This window comes from Anoplopoma fimbria, chromosome 22, assembly GCF_027596085.1.
Source record: "Anoplopoma fimbria isolate UVic2021 breed Golden Eagle Sablefish chromosome 22, Afim_UVic_2022, whole genome shotgun sequence".
Classification (NCBI taxonomy): domain Eukaryota; kingdom Metazoa; phylum Chordata; class Actinopteri; order Perciformes; family Anoplopomatidae; genus Anoplopoma; species Anoplopoma fimbria.
Window position 1 is genome coordinate 5709496 of NC_072470.1, and position 22740 is coordinate 5732235.

The 22740-nt window shown below is 43.4% G+C and overlaps 1 protein-coding gene across 1 annotated transcript in view; it reads right to left on the reverse strand.

Moving 5' to 3' along the window:
• si:ch73-383l1.1 (receptor tyrosine-protein kinase erbB-4) overlaps positions 1-22740 on the reverse strand; it is a 208275-nt gene that overhangs the window by 67364 nt on the left and 118171 nt on the right. The window contains exon 3 of the mRNA XM_054624191.1: positions 11094-11280. Within this exon, the coding sequence (XP_054480166.1) occupies positions 11094-11280 (187 nt within the window). The remainder of the gene's footprint in view (positions 1-11093; positions 11281-22740) is intronic.

Consider the following 22740-nt stretch of genomic DNA (forward strand, 5'->3'; position numbering starts at 1 on the left):
GACGCAAAAACAAAAAGAGGCTAAAAAAAGATCACAAAAACAGTTGCCTTGCCAACCAGCATCCGTCTCAAGTTTCTCGCAAGCGCACTTTGAACATCACACGCGTGCATACGAGGCAACGAGGGAGAGATGGGGCGACAATAAAGCATTCAGTTCTCCATACTCGCGTAAAAGTCTCTTTCATCTTATGGCTGGAATGCCCACAATGCACTGTGTCGTGAATGAACGACACTTCAGCAGGGAGAGAAGAAATGGGTGACCTGAAACAAAGACAAGTGCAATTTCTTGGAGAGGATGCTTGTGTGTATAAATGGAGATGGTTAATTGGTGCTTTGGGTGCGTTTGGTTCTGTATGGTTGTGTGTGCATATCACCAAAAATCAAACCTGTGATTATAAAAAAGGATTTTTCTCCTCGGACAGTTTACAGTACGACTAAGAAACCCTGTGATTTTGAGGTAGACAAACAAGCAGCCAGTCTCTGAGGAAACCCACTGTGTGTAATTGTGAAGCACTCCACTGTACAGTGCCTCCAAGCATGTTTACTCTAAAAACACAGAGGCTGTTGAGAAAGTAGCTGCTTAAGTGAAAGCGACTTCTCAAATCCCATGAATAACTGTTAAGTCTCCAGACTGCAAACAAGCCGCCGGTAGATAAATGGCTGCAGATCGCCAAGATAATAGAGACAGAAAACGGCGGCTAGTTTGCCTCGAGGCATGGGAGGAAAAAAAAGCAAAGCATCGGCAGAAGGCCTTTGGTTCGGTAGGCTGCGAGTGACCAAAATGAAATGAACTTTTCAGGGTGCGGAGTGGGTAGCGTGGCGTTTTTTTTGGCTTTTCCACACTTTGCTCCTGCGGTTGCACATTTTTAGAAAGACCTGTATTATTCACACACCTGAAAAAAGCTGTCTAGCGGGCGTGCCGTGTTTTTATAAACGATAGAATCCTAGCAAGCGAAAATCCACAGTGGCTCCGGGGCCTCTGACTTGAAGAGAACTTATCTGATCTTCACGGCAAAGCGGAGGTGGGTCTCCAGAGTCCCGTTTCCCCACTTCTCCATTATTAGCTCTGCCAGCCAAAGAGATATTGTGCTCGGTGACAAATGGGAAAGGAGCGCGAGGGCGCAGACAGTGCGGGGGAGGTCCCCTCCATCTTCTCCCCCCGCTGCCTCTCCTACCCCCCCCCCCCCCCTCCTTCCACCTCCTCTCCCGCGATCCGTGTCCTCCTCGATAACCATAATTGTGTTTTAAAGCCCCTGATTAAATTTCCTAGTCTCGAATGATATTGTTTTGCGATGAATCCTTATGAAAAATGCTTCGCGTTAGGAGATTACGGAGGCTGTGGAGGTGCTGGAGGAGGCGGCCAAAAAGGTGGAGGCGGAGATGACATTCATTTTTTTTTTGTTTTTGTTTTTACTTCTAAAGATTCAATGGATGCTAAATGAATCCCTGCCACCACTCTTTACCTCCACCCACTGTCACCCACCCTCCCTCCCTCCCTGTCTGACAAACACTCCCTTTCTCCTTTAAGGCTCCATCTTTTCCTCTTACCAACATACACCCACATGTTACACAGCCATCACAAGTAGCAGAACTTTGGCTCAGACCTAATAAAAAAAGAATCCATCAATTTTTTTTATAAAAGTATTCAAGTGTCAATCTCTTAACTTTTCCCTGTGTCTTACTCTACTATCAAAATGGAAGTCTCCCATCTGAGTGTCACAGTACCTCTGGGGGAGGCCGATTTTCTTCCATTTTTTTTAGAGGTGACACAAAATGCAATCAGGGCGAATGAGAAGCCAGCAAATTCAATAATGGAGGCAAATGAAAATGGAACTGGAGACTCTGCACTTAAGGCGGGATGGGCTCACGGCCCTAATAAGCCCTCTTCTGTCACCGCTTCCCTGCATCTAAATTAACCAGAGGCCCTCCAATCAGCGCGGGCAAACAAAAGAGCCAGCCAAAGAGACGAGAGCGCCGCTGAATACTAATCAGGGTAACGAACGCCGCCCGTCGTCAACGAGCAACGCTGCTGCGCATGTACGTGTTGGCGGGGAGATTAGTGGAGGATCTATTACTTGTCAAGAAGTATCATCCAATTTTTTTGCACTTCAATTTCTACTTCTGTTAAGTTTTAAACATTGGAAAGCTTTGACAATCGATTAGAAAATCCAAAGCTCCCAAAAAGCCATAAATCTGCAAAAAAAAAAAAAAAAAGTACTTCTTTTACGAGTCATGTGTTTTTGAAGTTTCATGCTGAGCTTTTAATAGGTCCCAGCGACCCAGAGGTCAAGCTACTCACCCGTCAAATAAATTGCCAGGTACCGTCTCAAAGTACAAACAACTGCAGAACTGCTGTCCCATGTTGTTTTTCCTACAGTGATCGGTTGTTTTACAGTGGACTTACCCTGACAGTCGGCTGTGTTATTGTGCTGGAAATAGTGTTTTGGCACAATTGCCCGAGCTCGGAACGTCAAACTAAAATTTAGAAGGCGCTATGAATGGATCATAGGGGAGCCATCAAGACAGTAAAACTGCTGAGGAGCTGAACACAGAACTTGAAATGTGGGCTTCTATTAAATGTCCAGGAAAAGGTTACTTTAGAGCCATAATGTGTGTGGCGGCTGCAGTGCACACGCATGCACACACAAACACTGCGTGCGTTTTGTAATTCACATCCGACACATTACACATTTTCATGGAGCAATGTGCTTAAGAAGTGTCGAAAACAGAGCTAACCCTCTGCATTAAAATTGACACCTACAATGGGCTAAATGGGCAATTTGTCACTTTCTGGCACAGGGCTGCAGCACTCATCCCTCTCTACTTGGGTAATTTGGGACACACCGACACGGACACACACACACACACACACACACACACACACACACACACACCAGCAAATCAACTATGACCAGTAAATTGCCTCCATCTGGTTCTAAAGTATATTTAGCGTGCGGTTTGGTGAGCCGGTCCAGCTCCACTCCCTCCCCCAGTTCCCAACTCTACCTCTGGCTTTTTTTTTTTTTGTGACTTCTTCCTCAGATGCAGTGGACAGACGTACGGATCAGTGACAATGATTGGAGCTGCTCGACACTCTAATGGATACGCAGTACGGAGGGGGAAGTTACGCAGCGGATTTCAAGAGTGGCTTGGACGGAGATACGGCACTTTAAAAAATAATGAAGCCCGAAAATGTCATTAAAAACTCGCCAAAGTCAAGCAGCTTGCAGACGCCTGCGAGCGAATGAGGACTCAAATTGAACACACACACATACACACACACACACGCACATATACACACAAACGCAGGGCAAAGCGTGAACCACTCATTTCTCCAGAGGCCCCAAAGCATACAAATATGTTGCAATGTCAGGAGGGAGCATGTGCCTGGTGGCGAGACAAACAAGCAGACAATAATTATTGCCAAAAACCCTCGCATCATCAGAATGCTCACAAAAACAGCAGTGTTTTTTGAGCTTGATGACGGAGCAGTTTTTGGGTTATCAAATGGGTTCTAAGAAGGGTTCAATAACCCCCATGTGGCCCCAATCTGCAGACAAATGAGACGAGATGTCTCTAAACAGGTTTGGTCCTGTTGAGGTTTTGCTCTCTCACAGCTTCTGGCTCAAAAAAGGAGACACAATAGTCTGGTCTCAAGTAATTTTAATGTACTGAAAAATTAATTAAGCTCTAATGAGCTTGATGAAGTTTGATGAAGTCATGGCTATTTGGTTTGATAAAGTGGGATTTCCAAGGACTGTTGAGTGGAAAATGCTGACTCATTCAGCCTCATGAAACTACTTCATTGGAAAAGGTTGTCTCGGCAAAATACATTGTTGGGCACAATTCTAAAGGGTGTCTGATTTAAACTTTTCAAAGTGCAATTATTACATTTAATCAGTTACTGGCAATATTTGATATGTTTTTATTTCTTGGCATTTTTGTTTTATACAGTACCAGTCAAAAGTTTGGACACACCTTCTCATTCAATGGTTTTTCTACATTGTAGATTAATATTGAAGACATCCAAACTATGAAGGAACACATATGGAATTATGTGGTAAACAAACAAATGCTCAACAAACCAGAATATGTTTTATACTTTAGATTCTTCAAAGTAGTTGAATGAGAAGGTGTGTCCAAACTTTTGACTGGTACTGTATCTCACTTCTTTTTTTTCCCACATTTATACACTTATATAATGGCATATTAAAACAAAACACTGAACTAGGAGAAGGGGGGTTATATACCGCAAAAAAAAATTTTTTTATGAGATTAAAGTCCTGTCTTTGTTACTTTTGTTGCACTTCTACAATGACCCTTGTACGGTTATGATATATTCAGTTTATGTAGCAGCTAATATTCTAATAAAAAAACAACAATCAACAATAATTTAGGCTGAGACTTTTTGTCCTGAAATTAGCTTTTTCAGACAGAACTTCTGCTTCCTCTGCTATATCCTGGACATCCTGACCTCCTAGCCTCCATCATAAACCTTACATTTGGTTCATAGCACGACATGATGAAATCATAGGTTTTGAGCTATTTCAGGGAGACCGTTTGAGAGCGCTGCCCCACTTTGCTGCAACAGATATCCTTATTAACGTCACTCCCCCACCTCTGCTGCTGATCTTTCCCTGCTGGGAAGTGGACGACTCACTCTGTATCCACTGACTGAACTAATCTACGTGCATCTTTGCACGATTTTTGACATTAATAGAAGTGCTTACCGCCCGATGCTAACTCCCTAAAGACACGATCGGACATTAAACACAGGGTTGGGAAGTCGGCCGATAGGGGAGGTTCAGGAAGAGGCTTTCCACCTGCTGTGTTACACAGTGTTATGTAGCGAAAGGCCGTTTTCTGTCAGGTGTACAGGAAGCTCAGTTAGCCGGGGTCAGCTCGTGCCAGCCAGTGGAAGTGAACCCCAGCATCAAAGAACGGTGCACAGGACAGCCGACACACACCGCCCTGGGGGACTATTACCATTCCATTACAGATCCTCCCAGACATGCCTCAGCCACTAATGGAGACAAACCCTGAAGCCTCCAGGGTCCCCTCGTCAAAGGATTTAAAACAAAAAGCACCAACGGCAGCTGACAGCACGACACTGATGTAACCGAGCACGGGCATGGCATGACAATGACTTCTGGGTGCAAGAGTGTGAGAAAAAAATGGGGAATAAAGAGATGAGAAAGAGTCAGACATGGCATCCCATCGTGCGTCTGCATGTCAATGACTGTCACCTTTCTTTAACGAGACCTGCCTCGCTGTGTTTTTCCCGTCTGTTCCTCAAAAGAGACACCGATCAACAACAGGTGGCAGGTTATTTTTTGGGCTTTTCAACTGGGAGTACCAAGAAATGTGCAACAAAGACATGGCTCGGCATGAATGTTCATCTAAGAAACGTCTTTGGGTTGCATTACATTACTTTTTAACTTATTTTGTTTTTCAAAATGGAATGCTGGTGCTTTGGTGTTTCGATGCTACAGAAAAAGGGGTGTAAAGATGAAAGAAGAAAAAAAAAAAAGCTAAAAACTTTATTTCACAAGCAGACTTTGGGGCTCGCTCGCTTCGCACATCTACCACTGCAGCACTTTTGTGGAGTAGAAGAGCAGCGTTTGAAGCTGGGAGATATGTTTTAATCATTTGGCGCCTTAATGATGACACTGGATTCATTATTAATGGGCCCCATCCCTCTACTCTCCCTCTTCCACATAACAGTCCAGAGTGAGAGTGGGTATTAGCATTAGCCGCTTTTGCTCTATTTGATCTTTCTGTAATTACACCACTTTTTGGAGATCATACCACAAGCTTTATGTTAAATAAAGAGGCCTTGGAAGTTTTTTTTTTTCTTCTATACAAATTCCACACACAATTACTATGGTTACTTTTTCCTCCTGTATCTTTGTACAATAAGAAAACTGTGTTTTTTTTCCTCAAACTTGACTGTATAAGATGTATAAATATGGCCAAATGCCCCTTAAATGTTGATTTAAGAAGTATGCAAGGTTGAGAAAAGTATAAGGCGAGCATGGATGGATATAAAGGCAACATCAGTCAGCTGTCTTCATGTGAGCTGCGGTGCTGTAGGATTCTCCTTTCAGGTGTGTGTCCTTTTCTTTCAAATAAGCAGAGGGTATAATATCTTTGATGTGCTACGTCTTTGTACTCTCCACTGAGGGGATTTACTGTACAGATCAAATTCAGCCCTCATGACACTCCTGAAACTAACACTTTAGAAAAAAGTGGCTGAAAAAGTAGTCCCATTTTTAAAATTAAATATTTACTTTACACAATTGTTGTGGCTATATTAATACATATTGTACATATTTTGATCTTAATAATTAAAAGCATAGATATCAGTGTGCTCTAATCGCTTTGTAAATCTCTCCATTTGTTTTGCTGATTTGACTGAACATAGTAACTGTAAGCCGGTGAATCAATAGTCACGCTCCGAAAATGAAAATGCACATGGGGTTAATTAGAATGAAGTCTTTTAATCAATTCATCTTTGCAGCAACTGCTGTTGGTAATTTGGCCTAAACGCATTCAAAATACTCGGGAAAAAAAGGGGCTGCAATTAGCGAGACAGCCGCGGTAAATGATGAGCTTTAAATTGGGGGATGTTTGGGTCACTGCCAGGTTGTGAAATCATGGCAGTGTCACTACAGTCCCAGCGAGCATTAAGGAAAGCAAAACAGGTGAGAGAGGCGGAGAGGTGGATCGGAGGAAAAAAAGTGGGGGGATGCTTTGCTTTCTGCTCACGAGCACGGGGGACCGGGGGGGGGGGGGGGGAGAGCACTGCTGCCAGATGGGAAGTTGGAGTCAGAGCTCTCTTTGGGGCACGCTGAGCCATTTGGCCCCCGTCCAAATGGGCAATTTCACAGGGTAGGAAAAAAATAAATAGTAACGAACAAAAAAAAAAAAAAAAAAAAAAAAAAGCTCACAAACAAAGCAAAAGTTAAGCAAAGAGAGAGGGTGAAACTGGATGTGAAAACCATTTCATACACGCCACCTCATCAGCTCTCCGAGTCTTTTCTGGTTGGCGTTATCGCCACTGCAGCGCAGCATGGCATAATTAGCACTGCGGAGTCCATGTGTGTGTGTGTGTGTGTGTGTGTGTGAGGTTATCAAGGCTTACAAGAAGCTGCAGGAGCATCAGAGGGGGGAGGCCGAACAAGTTGATATCAGGGGATTTTCTTTAACACAGATTACTATGTGTTCCATACTATAACAGACTGCACAGCGGTGTGCATTCTGACTCCACAGCCAAATTGAATTCCATGCATTCTGTGGACTCCCACTGTGCAGTGAATCCACAGAGGGATGAAGCAGCAGTGAAGCTGTTGTTTAATGTATTGTGTGCAGCGAGGAATGCCGAATAGATCCTTACTTCGGGCACGTACATCCCCTGCAAAATTAATTACGAGTACATTTCTTCATACAGTGGAGCAAATGGTTGCTTCTGGAGCATCATCGGGTAGGGAAAAAAATAACCTGCTGGCTTAGTTGTGTAGTTTATTTTAAAAAAGAGACTATATTTTGTCCCAGGCAAAAGAGTGCATGGAAGAGGAACAGCGCTGATCCATATGCACGGTTGGATCTGGCTTAGTTACAGTGTCTGGGTCAACTGGGATCAGATGCTGTGAACGAAAGGCCAGCGATGGGAGTCGAAACAGGAGATGTGTGGCCAGACAGGCAAGTATATTCAGGAATATAATAGCCATTTGTAGATGTAGGTTATAGGTTGTGGACATAAATAACGCAAGGAATATGAAGATGCCTCACTTATATTTTCCCCTGCACCTTTCTGGCTGCATCCATAAAGAAAGATATCCTGATCCTTTCACAAAATCTACTGAATGTTGGCTGGACTTCAGCTTATTCCATATCAGAAAACGGCAGAAAACAGCACAGAAGCATTTGTGGATGTTTTTGTGCATTTTGAAGGACACTGATCATGCAACATTTTTACCCCAGAGAAAACAAAATACCTTGGAGCACAGATGAGCAAACTCAAGCAATAAAAGGACTCCAACAAGCAAACACAACAAACATGCCAATACTGCTTTCAGTGCCAGTTATTTGTTGTCTAGTAGCAGTCATTGGTCTGCAGATTTAAAAAAAAAAAGTCAAAAAATCACATTCAATCACATTCATTAGTCAGAGAAAGACCACATAAGATATCCATGGAAGAAGGGAAAAAAGAAACACAATAAGTTACCTATCATGAGTGGGACAGGAATAAAGAGCCTCTCGGGCCTCCCCTACGTTGTAGAAATGGTCCGATGGGAAGGCGCCCTCCTGCTTTACCAGCTTATGGTGTCAGCATGCCCTTAAAACTCCCAGGAGCCCTTTATCACCGTGTTCAGACTCCATAAAACGCTGCTTATTACACTAAATCTGTCATGTGCTTTAATATGGATCACAGTTTGATCCCCCACCATCAATCACAAAAAACACTACGGCAAAGTCAATGGCATCAGAGCCCAGGATGAATCTCCGCTGTCCAACTTTTTCCTCAACACCGATGGTTTCAACTCATCGGCATGATTTCCGTCCCCCCCCCCCCCCGAAAAAAAGTTACAAAGGGTGATCAAGGACCGCAAGACACGTGACTTCTGGTTTTACAATGAAATTAATTTTGGTTCCTCTGCGAAACATTTGACACAGAATTGCCTGCAGGAGGAGGGCAGGATGGATGGAGGATGAATTGCAATGCCCACAGGAGAGCGGTGTAAAGCGGGCAGATCGATGCCAGAGATGAAGCCTCCGGCAAAATACAACAAAGCAGCGGGGGGGTGGAGATGCAGCCGAGGCGTTCTGGTGGCTTGGCAGTTTACGGCACATGCAGTCCCACACGGTCGGTCCACGGCGGGATTGAGCCCAGTTTGTTACCCTGTCCTTGTCTCACTCTCCTCTGCAAAATCATAAAGGTGCTACATGTCACAGTTTTCACCTCTTTAAACAATCACGGGCTAAGAAATTACTTCCCGACACCTTGGTATGAGCAAATTGTCAGGAGGATTGGCATCAGAGTGTTTGTTCTTTGGCTGTACTTTAGAGGACATACGCGTTGGACATGATGTTTTTCCCATTGGCCATTATGAGATGCTCTAAAAGATTAAGATCCATTCGTGCTGGAAGAACAGAGCTTGTTTCCTGGTTTTTTCTGCCACGAATAAATCCAGTAAAAATTTCCCCTCCAAAATCCGACAAGATGACAGAAGAAAAACGTTGTGTACAGACTCAAAAAAAAGAAAAAGGGTCCCACTTTCTGCTTCATCGTCTCGTCTACAAGTAATTAACAAACATGTCCAATGTGGTAAGTAATGAGAGGAGTGGAGGGATATGGCATGAAACGAGGTGATTGAGACAACATGCTTTTCTTTATTCCTCCGAGTCCAAAAACTCTTCCTTGACTCTCTCAGAAATGTTCAAACATTCAGTACATCCCCTCAAGTGCTGACACCGTCTCATACAGCCTTGGACACGTCGACCTTTTTTTTTGGACCTCTATTTCATATCACAGCGTCTCTCTGTTTACCATCTTCACTGTCACTCTAGACAGTACGGCATCAAATAAAGCAAGAAAAGAAAAAAAATATGCTGTAAGAGAAAAAAAAGGATTGACCCTGACTGAGCTCCACCGCTTCTCCTCAAGATTGCATGTGACAGTTGTCCCTCAGCCAGCTCTTCTCCTACGACGGCTTGGTTTTTTTTTTTTTTTTCTCCCGGAGCCATGATAATGCTGCCGCTCAGACAGGGGGAGTAAAAAAAAGGCAACACCTGACTCCTGACGGGGCTGGAGGAGTGAGCCTTTTAGCAGCTCAATCTGTGAGAATTACATGTGTGTTGTATACTGGAGATAGCAGATAGAGGAGATAGGATTCAGCAGGAAGATAGAGAAGCATGCACTCTAAAAGAAGATTTTAAAGGCAGCAACAGAAGATAGTGCCTTCTGCTATTATTCTGACAGGAGCGGGAAGGTCACTCCACCACTGGGTAACGCCAAAATGGCAAAGGATAACGGATGCAGAGGTCACGACTCGAAAGGTCTGATGCCAAGATAACGTTAACGCAGACAAAAGCTACCCTTCACAAATGTAATCCACTTCAGCGTATTCCCTCTCCCATGACAACAAAAAAAAGAACAGCTATTACATTAAACATAGCTCCACCACTTCCGAAATCTGACTCCATGAAAGGAGCTTATTTTTGAGTGTGTAAACAAAAATGTAATTAATGGGAAAACAGGCCTTTTTTTCGCAGACATTTGATCTCTCTATAAAGCAACAGAGAAGATTAATTTGCTGGGGTAAGCAGATACGTGGCTTCAAAAGTTGAGCTCCAATTTTGTGACTTAATTAAAAAGGCCCTATTAAAGCTGTACATGTGGGTGTGAAAAACAAGTCAAACACAAGCATTTTTAGTGCAGGAAATGGGAATGTGCTGAAAAAAACGGATCCCTAATTCACAAAAAGACACAAATAAAATTAGACATTGGTGCATTTTTCTATATAATTACACAAATTGCCTCCTTATCTATGTTCTCCTCTAAAGCTACAAGCTTCAACCTTCGATCGTGTGGACGTCATCAATAGGTCCATCGTGTGCTTTTTCATTTTCGTGTGAGCCTAAGAGACACTTTTAAAAAACAGAATTCAGGATCATTTGTATTGACACTGAATGGTTGATGCCAATGTGCTGGTTTGTTTAAATCTGTAGTCTCTTTTATGTGACATTTTTGGTATATTTTTTTATGATATTTGTGTTTTCATGTGGTGTTTTGTGTGAAACTTTTAAACTGCCATCTTGGCCAGGATCCACATGCAAGATATCAATGGGATTATCCTGGCTAAATAAAGGTAAAATGAAATATAATATTAAAATAATGAATAAACTGAGGGAGTTTATATTGCAAAGACATTCATTTTTCTCCAGTGATTTATCTAAATTAATATACAATATATGTGATTTGATGATGATTTCATTAAGTAAAAAAAAAAAAGCTAAAAGTTTTACGCTGAGATATTGGTCATGCAGCGTGACGTTAAATACTCCGACCCTCGTGAAGTCAGTCGTTCTAACCTGTGAGGTTGCGCAGGCCCAGCTGCCTCAGGCCGTAGTACCCGTCCCGCCTGTAGTTGAGGAAGATGGCCAGAGAGTAGCGGCCCTCGTACAGCTTGGTGCCTCGGACGATCCGCAGGTTCTCCAGCGGCAGGTAGTCGAACTGGTTGAGAGCCACCAGCACGTAGCCGGTCACTTCTCGGATTGACTGCGTGAAGAAAGAGAAGAATATGTTGATATCCTGAATCTGAGGCAAGTAAAATATAAAAACTCTTTGTAGTAAATGATGATTATAACTTCAGTCAGCGATCTAAATAGTTATTGGGGATGAACTATACTAAATACGCTATCCACCATCACCTCCAACTCTTTCATTTTCAACGCCAAACTGCTTTTTTGTTGGCCATGTCCGCCTCATTGAACAGCCGCTAATGCATTCCTCTCATTTTCTGTGCACAGGGCATGTTATTTGCATTTTGAAATGTCAAGCTCATGAAAGATTTGGACATGAGAGTCCAAAGTGGTTAAAATGTCAGCTCAATCGCATGCTGATTACTCTCCTCCTCTGATTACGACCTCTCAGCTGTTCTTTAAGGCTTGAGGGGCCGTGATACCAGCCAAAAAAACATTTGTAGAGCCGATAAGCAATCCTACCTTTCAGAACAATATTTTCCAAATCCAAATAGAGTATATGTGTGTTTGATTTTCATGTCCTGTAGGTTAAAGGCATCATTATGGTAACTCTGTCAGGTGTGAACGGATTCCTCAGAGATCTAAAACTAAGAGAAGAAAGATAATTTGGCATCGGTTCAAGTTTAAAGGACTTGGCTGAATGCCTGAGTCTCACACACACACACACACACACACACACACACACACACACACACACACACACACACACACACACACACACACACACACACACACACACACACACACACACACACACACACACATCATTGCAGAAATAGAGAGCTCCAGTGTGCCGAGTGCCTTGCTGAAGAACGTGGCGGACCTCAACTATCTGCCTCATCTTGCATCAATTGACCTTCTCAAAAGTCACTAAAAATCAGGCTGATTACCTCGGTGTTATTCACTTGATGCGGCAAATTAGTTCAACTGCAAAGGCGGGCTGAAGGATGGGGCCAAGGAGAGACTTTTTGAATGTCTTCTATCAGAATTATCAAGAACAGGATTTGTCCTCATATCTCATTGCTTAAGAAATAAAGAAAAAAAAATGTGCGGATTAAAGATCAACGATTACATCAAAAGATAAAAGTCTGACAGAAGAAAAGCTCAGAAAGAACCTCTTTCAGCTGACAGCCATATCCATCATTCTGGTAGTCCGATACTCACATACAGCATCGTTGACACATAGCTTGATGTGTGTATGTGCATGTGTGTGTGTGTGTGTGTGTGTGTGTGTGTGTGTGTGTGTGTGTGTCTTCTAAAACATAACTTATTCCCTTGTTGCAACAACACCATCTCTGCCATGCAATATTCATCTGAGTCACTCAAACAGCAGCCTGAGCTTACTTACACACACACACACACACACACACACACACACACACACACACACACACACACACACACACACACACACACACACACACACACACACACACACACACACACACACACACACACACACACACACACACACACACACACACACGTGCAGCAGCTGGTAAATGTCACACTTACACATTTTACCGACCACCACTGACAAGCCTAATTAGAACGCTACATTTAAAAGTGTGTGTGCGGGGGGGGAAACAGATCTGATTACATGGTTCAACACCGGCTCGTACAATGGCGGCTTGGTATGAAAACAGTTAGCATTTTCATTTCTTTTTTGAATTATTCCTTCTTCAAGTTTCGGTAGTACACACACAGTTAACAGACGTTGTTTTCACGTGTGTGGCAAGAGGCGTCACCCAGAGAGTTTAAAATAAATGAGCTCTCCTATAGCTTCCTGTGTCCTCTGTACACAACCCTGTCTCCTACAAAATGACATTTCCATACAACTACAATTCACTCAATTCAATTTTAAGGGAAATGTATTTTCTCCCAGATTACAGTCTAAGTTTTAAACAAGGTTTGTGTTGTAAATTGAAACAAAAGAAAACAAAAAATGCTACAAAACTGTAGGTTTGGCTTAAAATGACAATAAATTGACACTTAAAAAAAAGAAAATACTTGGATATGTTTAGACAACAAAAGTACTTGGTCCCATACACCATCCTTGGTCCCATACACCATCCCGACCTCCGACCTCAAACAGCAAATGTAGTCCACAACCAACATGTTTACCACCAAACATATTCCACAATGCAGTTTTGTTGTATGGTAAAGTAATAATAAGGAGACAGGGCTACTGTACATGTTGGAATACCAACCAGTAGGGTTCATTGGTGCAGCTACAAGTATATGATCCCTCAACAGCTTCACACAAACGTGCACAATAGAGCTGGCTTTAACATTTTTGGATTTGGTGCATGAAGCAGAAACCCTGTCATGCTTTCAAACACTCATGAATATACTTTTAATGTCCAGCAACAGGGAATAAATTAAAAGGGTTATGAAGAAGCTGCAGAGACATCCTAATGACCAGAGACAGGCCAGATGATTGGTTGGGAGGGAGGGAGGGAATGAGTAATGTGAGGTTTGATTGGCTGCTGACCCCTGTGGGACGCTAGTGGAGACTGACAGTGAGGACGCCGCATGTGGAGCGCCTGCATTTCGGGATAATAGCAGGTAACCGAGATCCGCTTCTATATCGAGCGCTCGGCAAAACGGGCGCACCTGCCAAGTTGGCGCATTGTAGCACGAACACAATGGGAAGGAAAGAGACATTGGAGGTACTTATTAGCGAGATTACAATGTGTCAATCACCTGAGGAGTGAAAGAACAACAAAATAAAAGAGCAGTCGGATCCATTTCAGCTGCGGCTTTGATTAGCATACTTATTGCAAAAAGGGTTTCTATTGTGAGGAACTCTGCTGCCTGTCAAAAAAAAAAACCCTCGGTGAAATCACTCTCTGTCACATGTTTTGTGATTATTATTATTTTTCCATGTTTGTTCGAGAGCGAGCAGGTTGTGCAACTTTATGCGACTCGGTGCAACTCGTGACTCGGCGTCTAAAAATGAAGTGCACAGAAAAGGCCTCCTTCTCCAGGGACAGTGTCGTGCCGTTTCATCCCTTTGACCCCACCGTGACCCCCTTGCTTGCTGCTGGGGGGTGGGCGGTGTGCCACGCTATCATTAGCTCCGCTGTAACCTCCGGGTGCCTGCCAGGGGCGCTGTGACGGGGAATGGGGGGGAAGCTCCTCCGCAACCCGACCCAGCTGTAGGCATGCACTCGGCCGCTGGCAGACTCCACAGTGCCTCCACTGTGCCCCCTTCTCCCTGCCAACCTCCGGGACCCACTGGCAAAACCAAAAGAAAAACTGTTTCCTTGTTGCTTAGCAACCGCAGGAAAGCCTTCCAGCGGGAGCAAGGGAGAGCAAAGAGAGAGAGAGAGAGAGAGAGAGCAGGCAAAAGAAAGAAGAAAAAAAACCAAGTCTTAGAAATTATTTTTTTTGTTGTAATTTACCTAATTAAATTAAAGGATTACTCTGCCCTTTCTCAGTCATTTTCTTTCTCTTTTTCACTTTTCCATTTCCCTCCGTTGCCATAAATTGTTGTTTTTTTTCTGAAAGCTTTCTAAATCAATATTTTTTTCTGCATCCGTCTGTGCTGGAGGAGGAGGGAGGGCGCAGGGAGACAAGGAGAGAGGGAGGGAGGGAGGGAGGGAGGTCCGGAGGGAAGAACACACAAACACCTGCATTTCCCCTCCGCATCAACTGCTCTCAGTTTTCAGAATCCCAAACACAGAAGCCGAAGGATGCCACTGGGAGAAGCTGCCCACCACTGACTTGTGGGTGTTGTGGTCAGACTTAACAAGGTGGAAGGTGTTCTTCCCCTTGAATTTTCTCCAAAAATACACACTTAACAACGTGAGTGGGAGGACTAATTTGTACCGACAAGGTGCAAGAACCCTCGATTGCTCATGCACACACCTCACACCCCTCATCCTCCTCTAAAAGGACTCTTAGCTTGTGTCATTACAGTCCAAAAGTGTCTCAAAAAGGGAAAAAAAAAAAAAGCATCTTCATCTCCACAAATCCAGGTCATTATTTTAGATTTTCAAATGAATATTTTGATTGCATCTTGAGTGTTTTCTCTGTTGTGAGAGCCACAAAAGGGTATTGTTGAGAGATTCACTCACTCACACATTTACACATTCTCCACACACACATGCGAGCCTCAGATATGCCGATAACCCCCCTCCCCCCTCCACCCACGCAGCGGAGAGAACACCGCCACGAGGCACAGACAAGACTTAGTCGACATAGGTCAACTACCCATGATGCATTGCAAGTTTAACGTTTCCTCTAGCGCTTTTCTCCATCAATCGCAGGCAATTAGCAGCCTTGCGTGGAGCACTCAGTCAAACAGAATCCTGTGCGGCCCCGACAGGCTTGTTTCCTTTTGCTTCTTTCGCTTTTACCCCTGGGCGATATGCGTGTGTTTCACATGTTGGGAAATTGCTCCGTGCATCTCCGGGATAGATTGCATTGAGGCCAAGGCTGGGGAGCCAAAAGTGCTTTATCTACTCCACACAACATAATCAAGATCGAAGGCGGCTGCGCTGTCTTGGAAACAGAAGCTGGCTGGAATGAAGCTGTGAGTTTCTGAGCTCAGGCACCTGTAACCCTTCCAGATATGTGGAAAATGTTTTCAGAGTCTTGCAGTACGGAGGCATACTCGCATGGCGCTATGCAGTAACTCTTGACTTGGAAGGAGGAATATTTATATTGAAATTAACCGTAAATTATCTTGCAAAGTAATCAGTTTATGGATCTTAACTTTATTTAGCACCAGTTGGTGAGAGGAGAAGTACAAGAGGTGAATATTAAAATCGGATTAAAGATGATGAAAACAAAGTGACTATGAACTCACCAGCATTTGTGATCCTCCAATTATAACTTAAATACGCCTCAACAGACACTTATGTGAGCTAATTCACCAAATGTTTTTAGGCTAAAAGCCTGTATGTCTACCATCATTTTTTCATTCAACTTACTTTGCAAATACTCAGCAAACCTTGCCAACGCAGCCAATAGATTTGCATACAAATTTACTCCAGTTTCCCAAGATTCGCCTTTGGGCTTCATCCAAGATTCAGAGGAAAATCGCTGCATTAGAGAGTTTAAGTGGAAGAATTAAGAGAGATTTGCTGAACGAATCTGAATCTAGATACCTGATTATTATAAGTGTTATGATTCACCTTTTATGTAACTTACTGGAAAAAGCTAATTTTACCTTTTTTTCCCCTCTTTATGCGGTCCAGTGGTCAACGTTCAAGACAATCAAGTGAATAAGAGGATGAGGAAAAAAGTTGATCTTTGAGGCCACAAAACTTGAAACCTGACTTATTTACCATTTAGACTAGATACTAGTCTTAATACTAAATACTAAATAGTAAGAAAATAGTAAAAGTATTAACTACAGGATGGAAAATACATTGTGCATATGTGTAGATGTAAGGAGCAGTCATGGTTGGAAAGAACTAACTTCTGCAGTACAAATTTGTATTCATTGTTTGAACTTTGGAGTGAACCTCTGCTTTGTTTTGGAATATATCATTCATTTTCATCATTTTACCTCTTTTGGCCTTGAACAGAAATAGATGAAACCACTACGGATGTTGGCTCTCTTTAGTGCCAGAGATTAGTTTGTTCATTCTGGGCTACTGTAGAAAAACGTGGCGGTGCAACATGGCGGTCTCCGTGAAGAGGACACACTCCCTATGTAGTTATGGGTTCATTGAGAAAACACAACAATTCTTAGTTTCAGCTGATTATACCCTATTGAAAACATAGCTATGAATATCATATTCCATTTCTGCTAATAAATCCCCATAAATCATTCACACTGATCCTTTAAGTACAGAGATTACTTGCGTAAACGATCACACCTTGACTTCCATTTTCCTTGAGCTGTAAAACGTACCGATGGGTGAAAAACAACAAGGTGAACCTGAAGAAATAAGTAGAGAAGGAAAGCCGACTGAATTGGAGAATCTATGACAAGAAGAATTAAAGTTCAAACCCTTAAATTGATTTAATTGGGCACCCATCTGTATGTCTCACTATCACAAGCTAAATAACTCATTACGTCTAGATTTCTACTTTGCTGTGATCCAACATGATGCTCTATCCAAGTGGGTTTATATCCACCATGGAGTTAATTCTCTCGTATTTATTTTCGAAAATTTAATCTACTCTGGTCTCTCCCTCTGACTGTGTCGCTTTCATCGGGCTAAGCCGATTTGGATAGACTCTTAAACAACATCAGTGGGGTGAAACCGCTGGATCTCTCCCCCCCCCAAAAAAACCGTCACGCCTTTGTTATCTCAAAATAATGAGGTATTTAAGTCATGCTCATGAGAAAACAACGTTTGATACCTCGAGATAACGATGTAATTCAATTGTTATCTCGGGGTAGCAAACATAAGCACTACAAACGGGTAAGTTGCTGTGTTGAGATAATGAGACAGTTAGGACATGACCATGTGGAAACAGTTTGATATCTCCAGATAATGACATAGATAACTTGTAATCTCAACAAAGCAGACCCCAAAAACTGGTAGGAAACAAAAAAAAATTAGACAGCAAGAGTAAAAAAACGGTGACAAAGAAGAAGGTGGAGGGTTGGAAAGTAAAAGAATGGAGAAGTTTAGGGTTAGGAGGTGCAGTGTGGTGGAGCATTTGCAGGAAGCGCACAATGATAAGGGGAAGGGAAGGGGAGCACAGAGGAGATTTATTTCAAAGCATAATTAATAGTGCACCTGTTCCTGTCATCTGGATGAGTGAGAGCGTAAATGAGGTAGATGGCATGAGAAGGAGCGATAGGGGGAGGAGGGATTCGGTGAAGGAGGAAGAAAAGGAGTGGTGGGGAGGGGAGAGAGGGAGAGAGGGAGAGAGGGGAAGGCAGAGCAAAGTTGGAAAGGAGAGGAGGAAGGGGGAAAAAGTCATAATGCAAGGTAAAAAGTATAATGACACCATTATAAAATACAAGAGATGGGACACATATTATGGTGATTATGGCTCATTTCCATACATATAGAGCACTCTGCCAGCGAGTCAAGGAGAGTGCAGCGGCGCATGTCAGCGGCAACACCGCCGCCTCTCAACAGTTTGATCCGAAGCGGAGCGGCGGCGCAATCTGACTCCTCCACACGGCGGCAAAGTTAATGGGCGGGCAGGGACCTGTTTACCAATCCGCTTCAATGAGCTCCACAAGAGCAGTATGCACTCCTTCACCTCGTGTGACTGTTTGGCTGCTAAGTATGCTGAGAGCACTCGGGTGTGACATTCAAGATTTTGAGTAATCCCGTTTAAATAAAAAAAAAAGAAGAAAATCAAGGCCTTTGAAAGAAGGGCCATTGACTTTGAAATAAATGAAAATCCAGCTGCATGAAATGTCACCGTGAAAATGACTGAGTCATTCAGCTCAGGTGTTTGTGCAGAGCTTGGGAGATTTCTTTTTTGTGCGGAACATCTCGAGTTTTGTTGATGGCACCCTGAGGTACTCCGCTGAGATGAGTCAACGGGGTGAAAAGTGTGCAGGTGGAGAAGGGCGGGTTTTTTTGGGTGTTTTTTTTTCCCCGCTCGCATCAAAAGGAACCCACATCAAATGCGGACGAGCGAGCGTTTTGAACCCACACACCACTTTTCATGTCGGCGGTTTGAATTCAACTCCCTTTAAGGCGTTTTAGCTTCCCCACCAGCACATTAGCGAAAAAGGAAAAGTTAATTTCTTGCTCAGCTCAATCAAAGGAACTCAGTTGGACGGGCTTTCAGTGGAGCAACATCGACTCTCACAGTTATACCGGGATTGTGGAAAAAATCCCAGAAAGTCTTGGCTAAGTGATTTTTATTAAAAATGTGGAGCTCACTCATCTTCAAGTATTTTTATTCTTCATTTTCTTAATATAGATGTTAAGAAAAGAGAGAGGAGACTTCATTTGATAACTTGTGCAAAACGAAAAGGAAATGAACTTTCTAAGTGCAATTTCCTTAAGTAATTACATTTTTTTAACTTCATTTAAAAAATATTGATTCATACATGCAATGAAGTCGAGTACGAGTTAACCTTTTAGTTTTTTCTTATGTTGGATCACAATTACCTAGGTTGCCACTGGAAATGTTGAGAGGCAAGTTTTTCAGAGTCAGATGCAAAAACTGACATGTTTCAGTTTCAACACTGCCAGCTAGCGTTGACAATGACTTTGGGATGACACAGTGGTACATGTGTGTGTGTGTGTGTGTGTGTGTTTGTGTGTGTGTATATCCAGGGCTTTGCCTCCAGCAGCAGCTGTGCTACTGGCTTTCGGCGCTGATATTTATTGTCTCGGACAGCCCGACAATCTCATATGAGCCTGTTTCATGAGCGGCCGGTCCGTGAGGCGTGCGTGTTGTCAGGACACATTCACAGTAAAGACCCCGACTCTGAAATTAAAATTACCAAAGGGGGAAAGTTTGCCGCGCATTAGCAGGCAAAACTACAACAGTGACAGTGTGGTACAGTATGTGATCCCTAAGCCGCAGTGAAAATATTAATACATAACTCATGAGGCAAGGCTGTTGTAGCGTCCCGGCAAGAGTCGCGTGGCGTATCGCATTATGCTGTAGCCTTTGGGGACCCTACATAATGCAGTTATGTGACAAAGCTAGTGCACATCAGCCACAGGCGGGCTTCTGCTGGCTTGACAGTAGCTATAGTGAAGGAAAAAAAAAGTGAGAGGCATGTTATCTCCTATAGCACCTAGCTGCTGTATCTCACAGTTAACTCCCTCATTATTCATGGTCATCCCAGTTTAGGACGGAGATTTTTGAGAGCTGGCAGGGTCCCTGAGGGGAGGGGCCAATCTGCTGCATGGGGGTGGGGGTGGGGAGGAAGGGGGAGCTGAGTGGCCTCCGAGGACCGATGTCAGTTCACTCCTCTGGGGGGGAAGAAAAGGTGCTTAACGGCCCCTTCCAAGTGATTGATGATTGGGCTCCGGTGCAGAGCAGGGATGCAGTCATCGGGAGACAATGCGAGACTTTTTTTGCTTGGATAATCAATTCATGGGCAATGGGAAAGGCGACAAAAACGTAGAAGGTTGTGGATGTATGGAAAACAGAGGAGACAGGTAATGATCGTGTTAAAATTGGTCATCTGGGACATAAATCACACTTTCGCTCACAAAATGCCACTACACCCTCCTACATAAACAATCATAGCATTGATGGTACTTACCATTATATTCTTTCTACATATTCTTTCATAAAAGCTATCACACATAAGCACTCAAAAACTACTTTTCCTTCTCACATACACCAAACAAATATATTCCAGCCAGGTAGCCAGGCAGCTGTGGGACTGATTATAACCGTGTCAGATTTGATCTGTCTTGTCTCTTTATAAAGCATGGGGCGTGTGTGTGTGTGTGTGTGTGTGTGTGTGTGTGTGTGTGTGTGTGTGTGTGTGTGTGTGTGTGTGTGTGTGTGTATTGGTTAGGGAGGGTATTTGTCAGCCATTTTGCCTCAGTCGAAAATGATGGCAGTGGCATCATCAGCCGTTATGAAGCACACCACTTTTCGGCGCTGAACTACTTCATTACCCTGGAATCAAATTCCCCTGATCGGAGATGGATGTCCTGATTTGTGGCAGCAAGAGGTGTAAGTGTATGTGTGTGTGTGTGTGTGTGTGTGTGTGTGTGTGTGTGTGTGTGTGTGTGTGTGTGTGTGTGTGTGTGTGTGTGTGTGTGTGTGTGTGTGTGTGTGTGTGTGTGTGTGTATGCACCTGTTTGTCTATTTGGGGATACGTGTATGTAACAGGTGCATCCAGGCATGCACATGCAGGTGGGTTGGCAATATAAATCAATTTGACTACATAATGAAATCTGAGGTAAAGCACACATGGAAAAATGACAGTAACAACACAAGATTGCTCAATTTGGTTGCATCACACACAACATGGAGGAAGGTTGAGGCCTGATATGGCTGGCTAAGTGAAAAGACGGAATGCACCTTTAAGAAAAGGGACTTGTCTTAAGCCGAGTGGTTTCTGCCTCCCAGCGTGTGAACATACGATGGTATCTCAGCCCATCAGCAGTTATAAAAATAATTAATTTTCCCTGTAGGGGGGGTAACACTCATCACTATGGCAACCTAAGGCAGTTGTCCTTTTATAGCTTAATTCAAACATATATCGGATCTCACACACTCTGATGGACGCGTGTTTGGACACCTGTCAGAGAGACTTCAGGTACGGTGACGAAACACTTCAGTCCTACGAATATTCTCTCTGTTTCCTACAGACTTTTATTAAAGCCAGCATAAAGGACAAATTCATGGATGTGATTTCTGATTTGTTGCAATCTTTGAAAGAGCCCCTTCCTCTCCGCTCCTGTTTAGGGCCAACAATGTACCTCCATTAAAACAGCTGTACATTCTGAACACACAGACTATGAGCATGAATACGGAACATTTCTTGTAAAAGTATCAATAATACTAATACAATAACGGAGCAACAAAAACAATGTCTTCAAGGCCTTTATACCATGCGAAATACTGCCTGCGAATATGTCTAGGGCTTTTATTGTGAAAGGACTTGCACTGCAAAAAAAACAACAACAGCACTATACTGTATTATTATCTGTAAATGAATGTTTTTAACTTTGTGATAAGATTTCTTCTGAAACAATGAGACTTTTGCTTTTCACGCTGTGGATTCTAACCATCCGCGAGCAGTAGTAGGATGGAAATGCACAGAATAAGTTTTCTGCCAGTATCCAACTCCTGAGGCGCAAGTTGAGGAGTATAAGAGATCAGTGTGTTCTGTGATCTGCGTACATATTTCTAGAAAGTATGATACACTAGAATAACAGTCGTTTAAAGTTCCCTGCAAGAATCTCTCATTTTATGTTGATTTTTGGGGCAACTGTGGACAAAAATGGAAGTGTTTCCTGGCAATCCACCGACTTGTGTGCTAAAAATCTGCAGCCGACAGCTTCCCTGTTAGGAAATGTCTCATTTTACTGCAGCAGGGTGTGATGTTATTCCCCCATCAGTCCTGTTTCTGGTTCTCTTGTGCCTCCATTCCTTCAAACTGGCCCAGCTATGACCTGGACCGTGGTGTCGGTGTTGGCTCCTGGGAAGCAAACGGTTAGCTCCAGGCCCTGCAGCCACAGACGGACCGCAGCAGAACTTTCTTCTGAAATCGATGTTCAGGTCGTCATGGATCACGTAAAAGATCCTCCCGACAACCACCTTGCTTTTGGCCTGTGGCATCTGGATCAGCGGGCACCAGCAGAGCAGCGAGGTGAAGCTCTGCTCCTGGGAGGAGCAGAGCTTCACCTCCTGCTGGAGCTCCAACTGCAGGTCGAAGGCGGCAGCAAAGCCGGATCTGGGTCTGTCCACAGCGGGCTGACTGCTGCCATTAGCCCTGCTAGAGAGTCTACAGCCATGCTTTCAGCTCTGTGAGGCTGCACTTTAAGCAAAATGTTTATTCTCACAGGGACAATGCTAACATGGAGATAAAAAAAAAAGATTGGATCCCTAAAGTCATTTG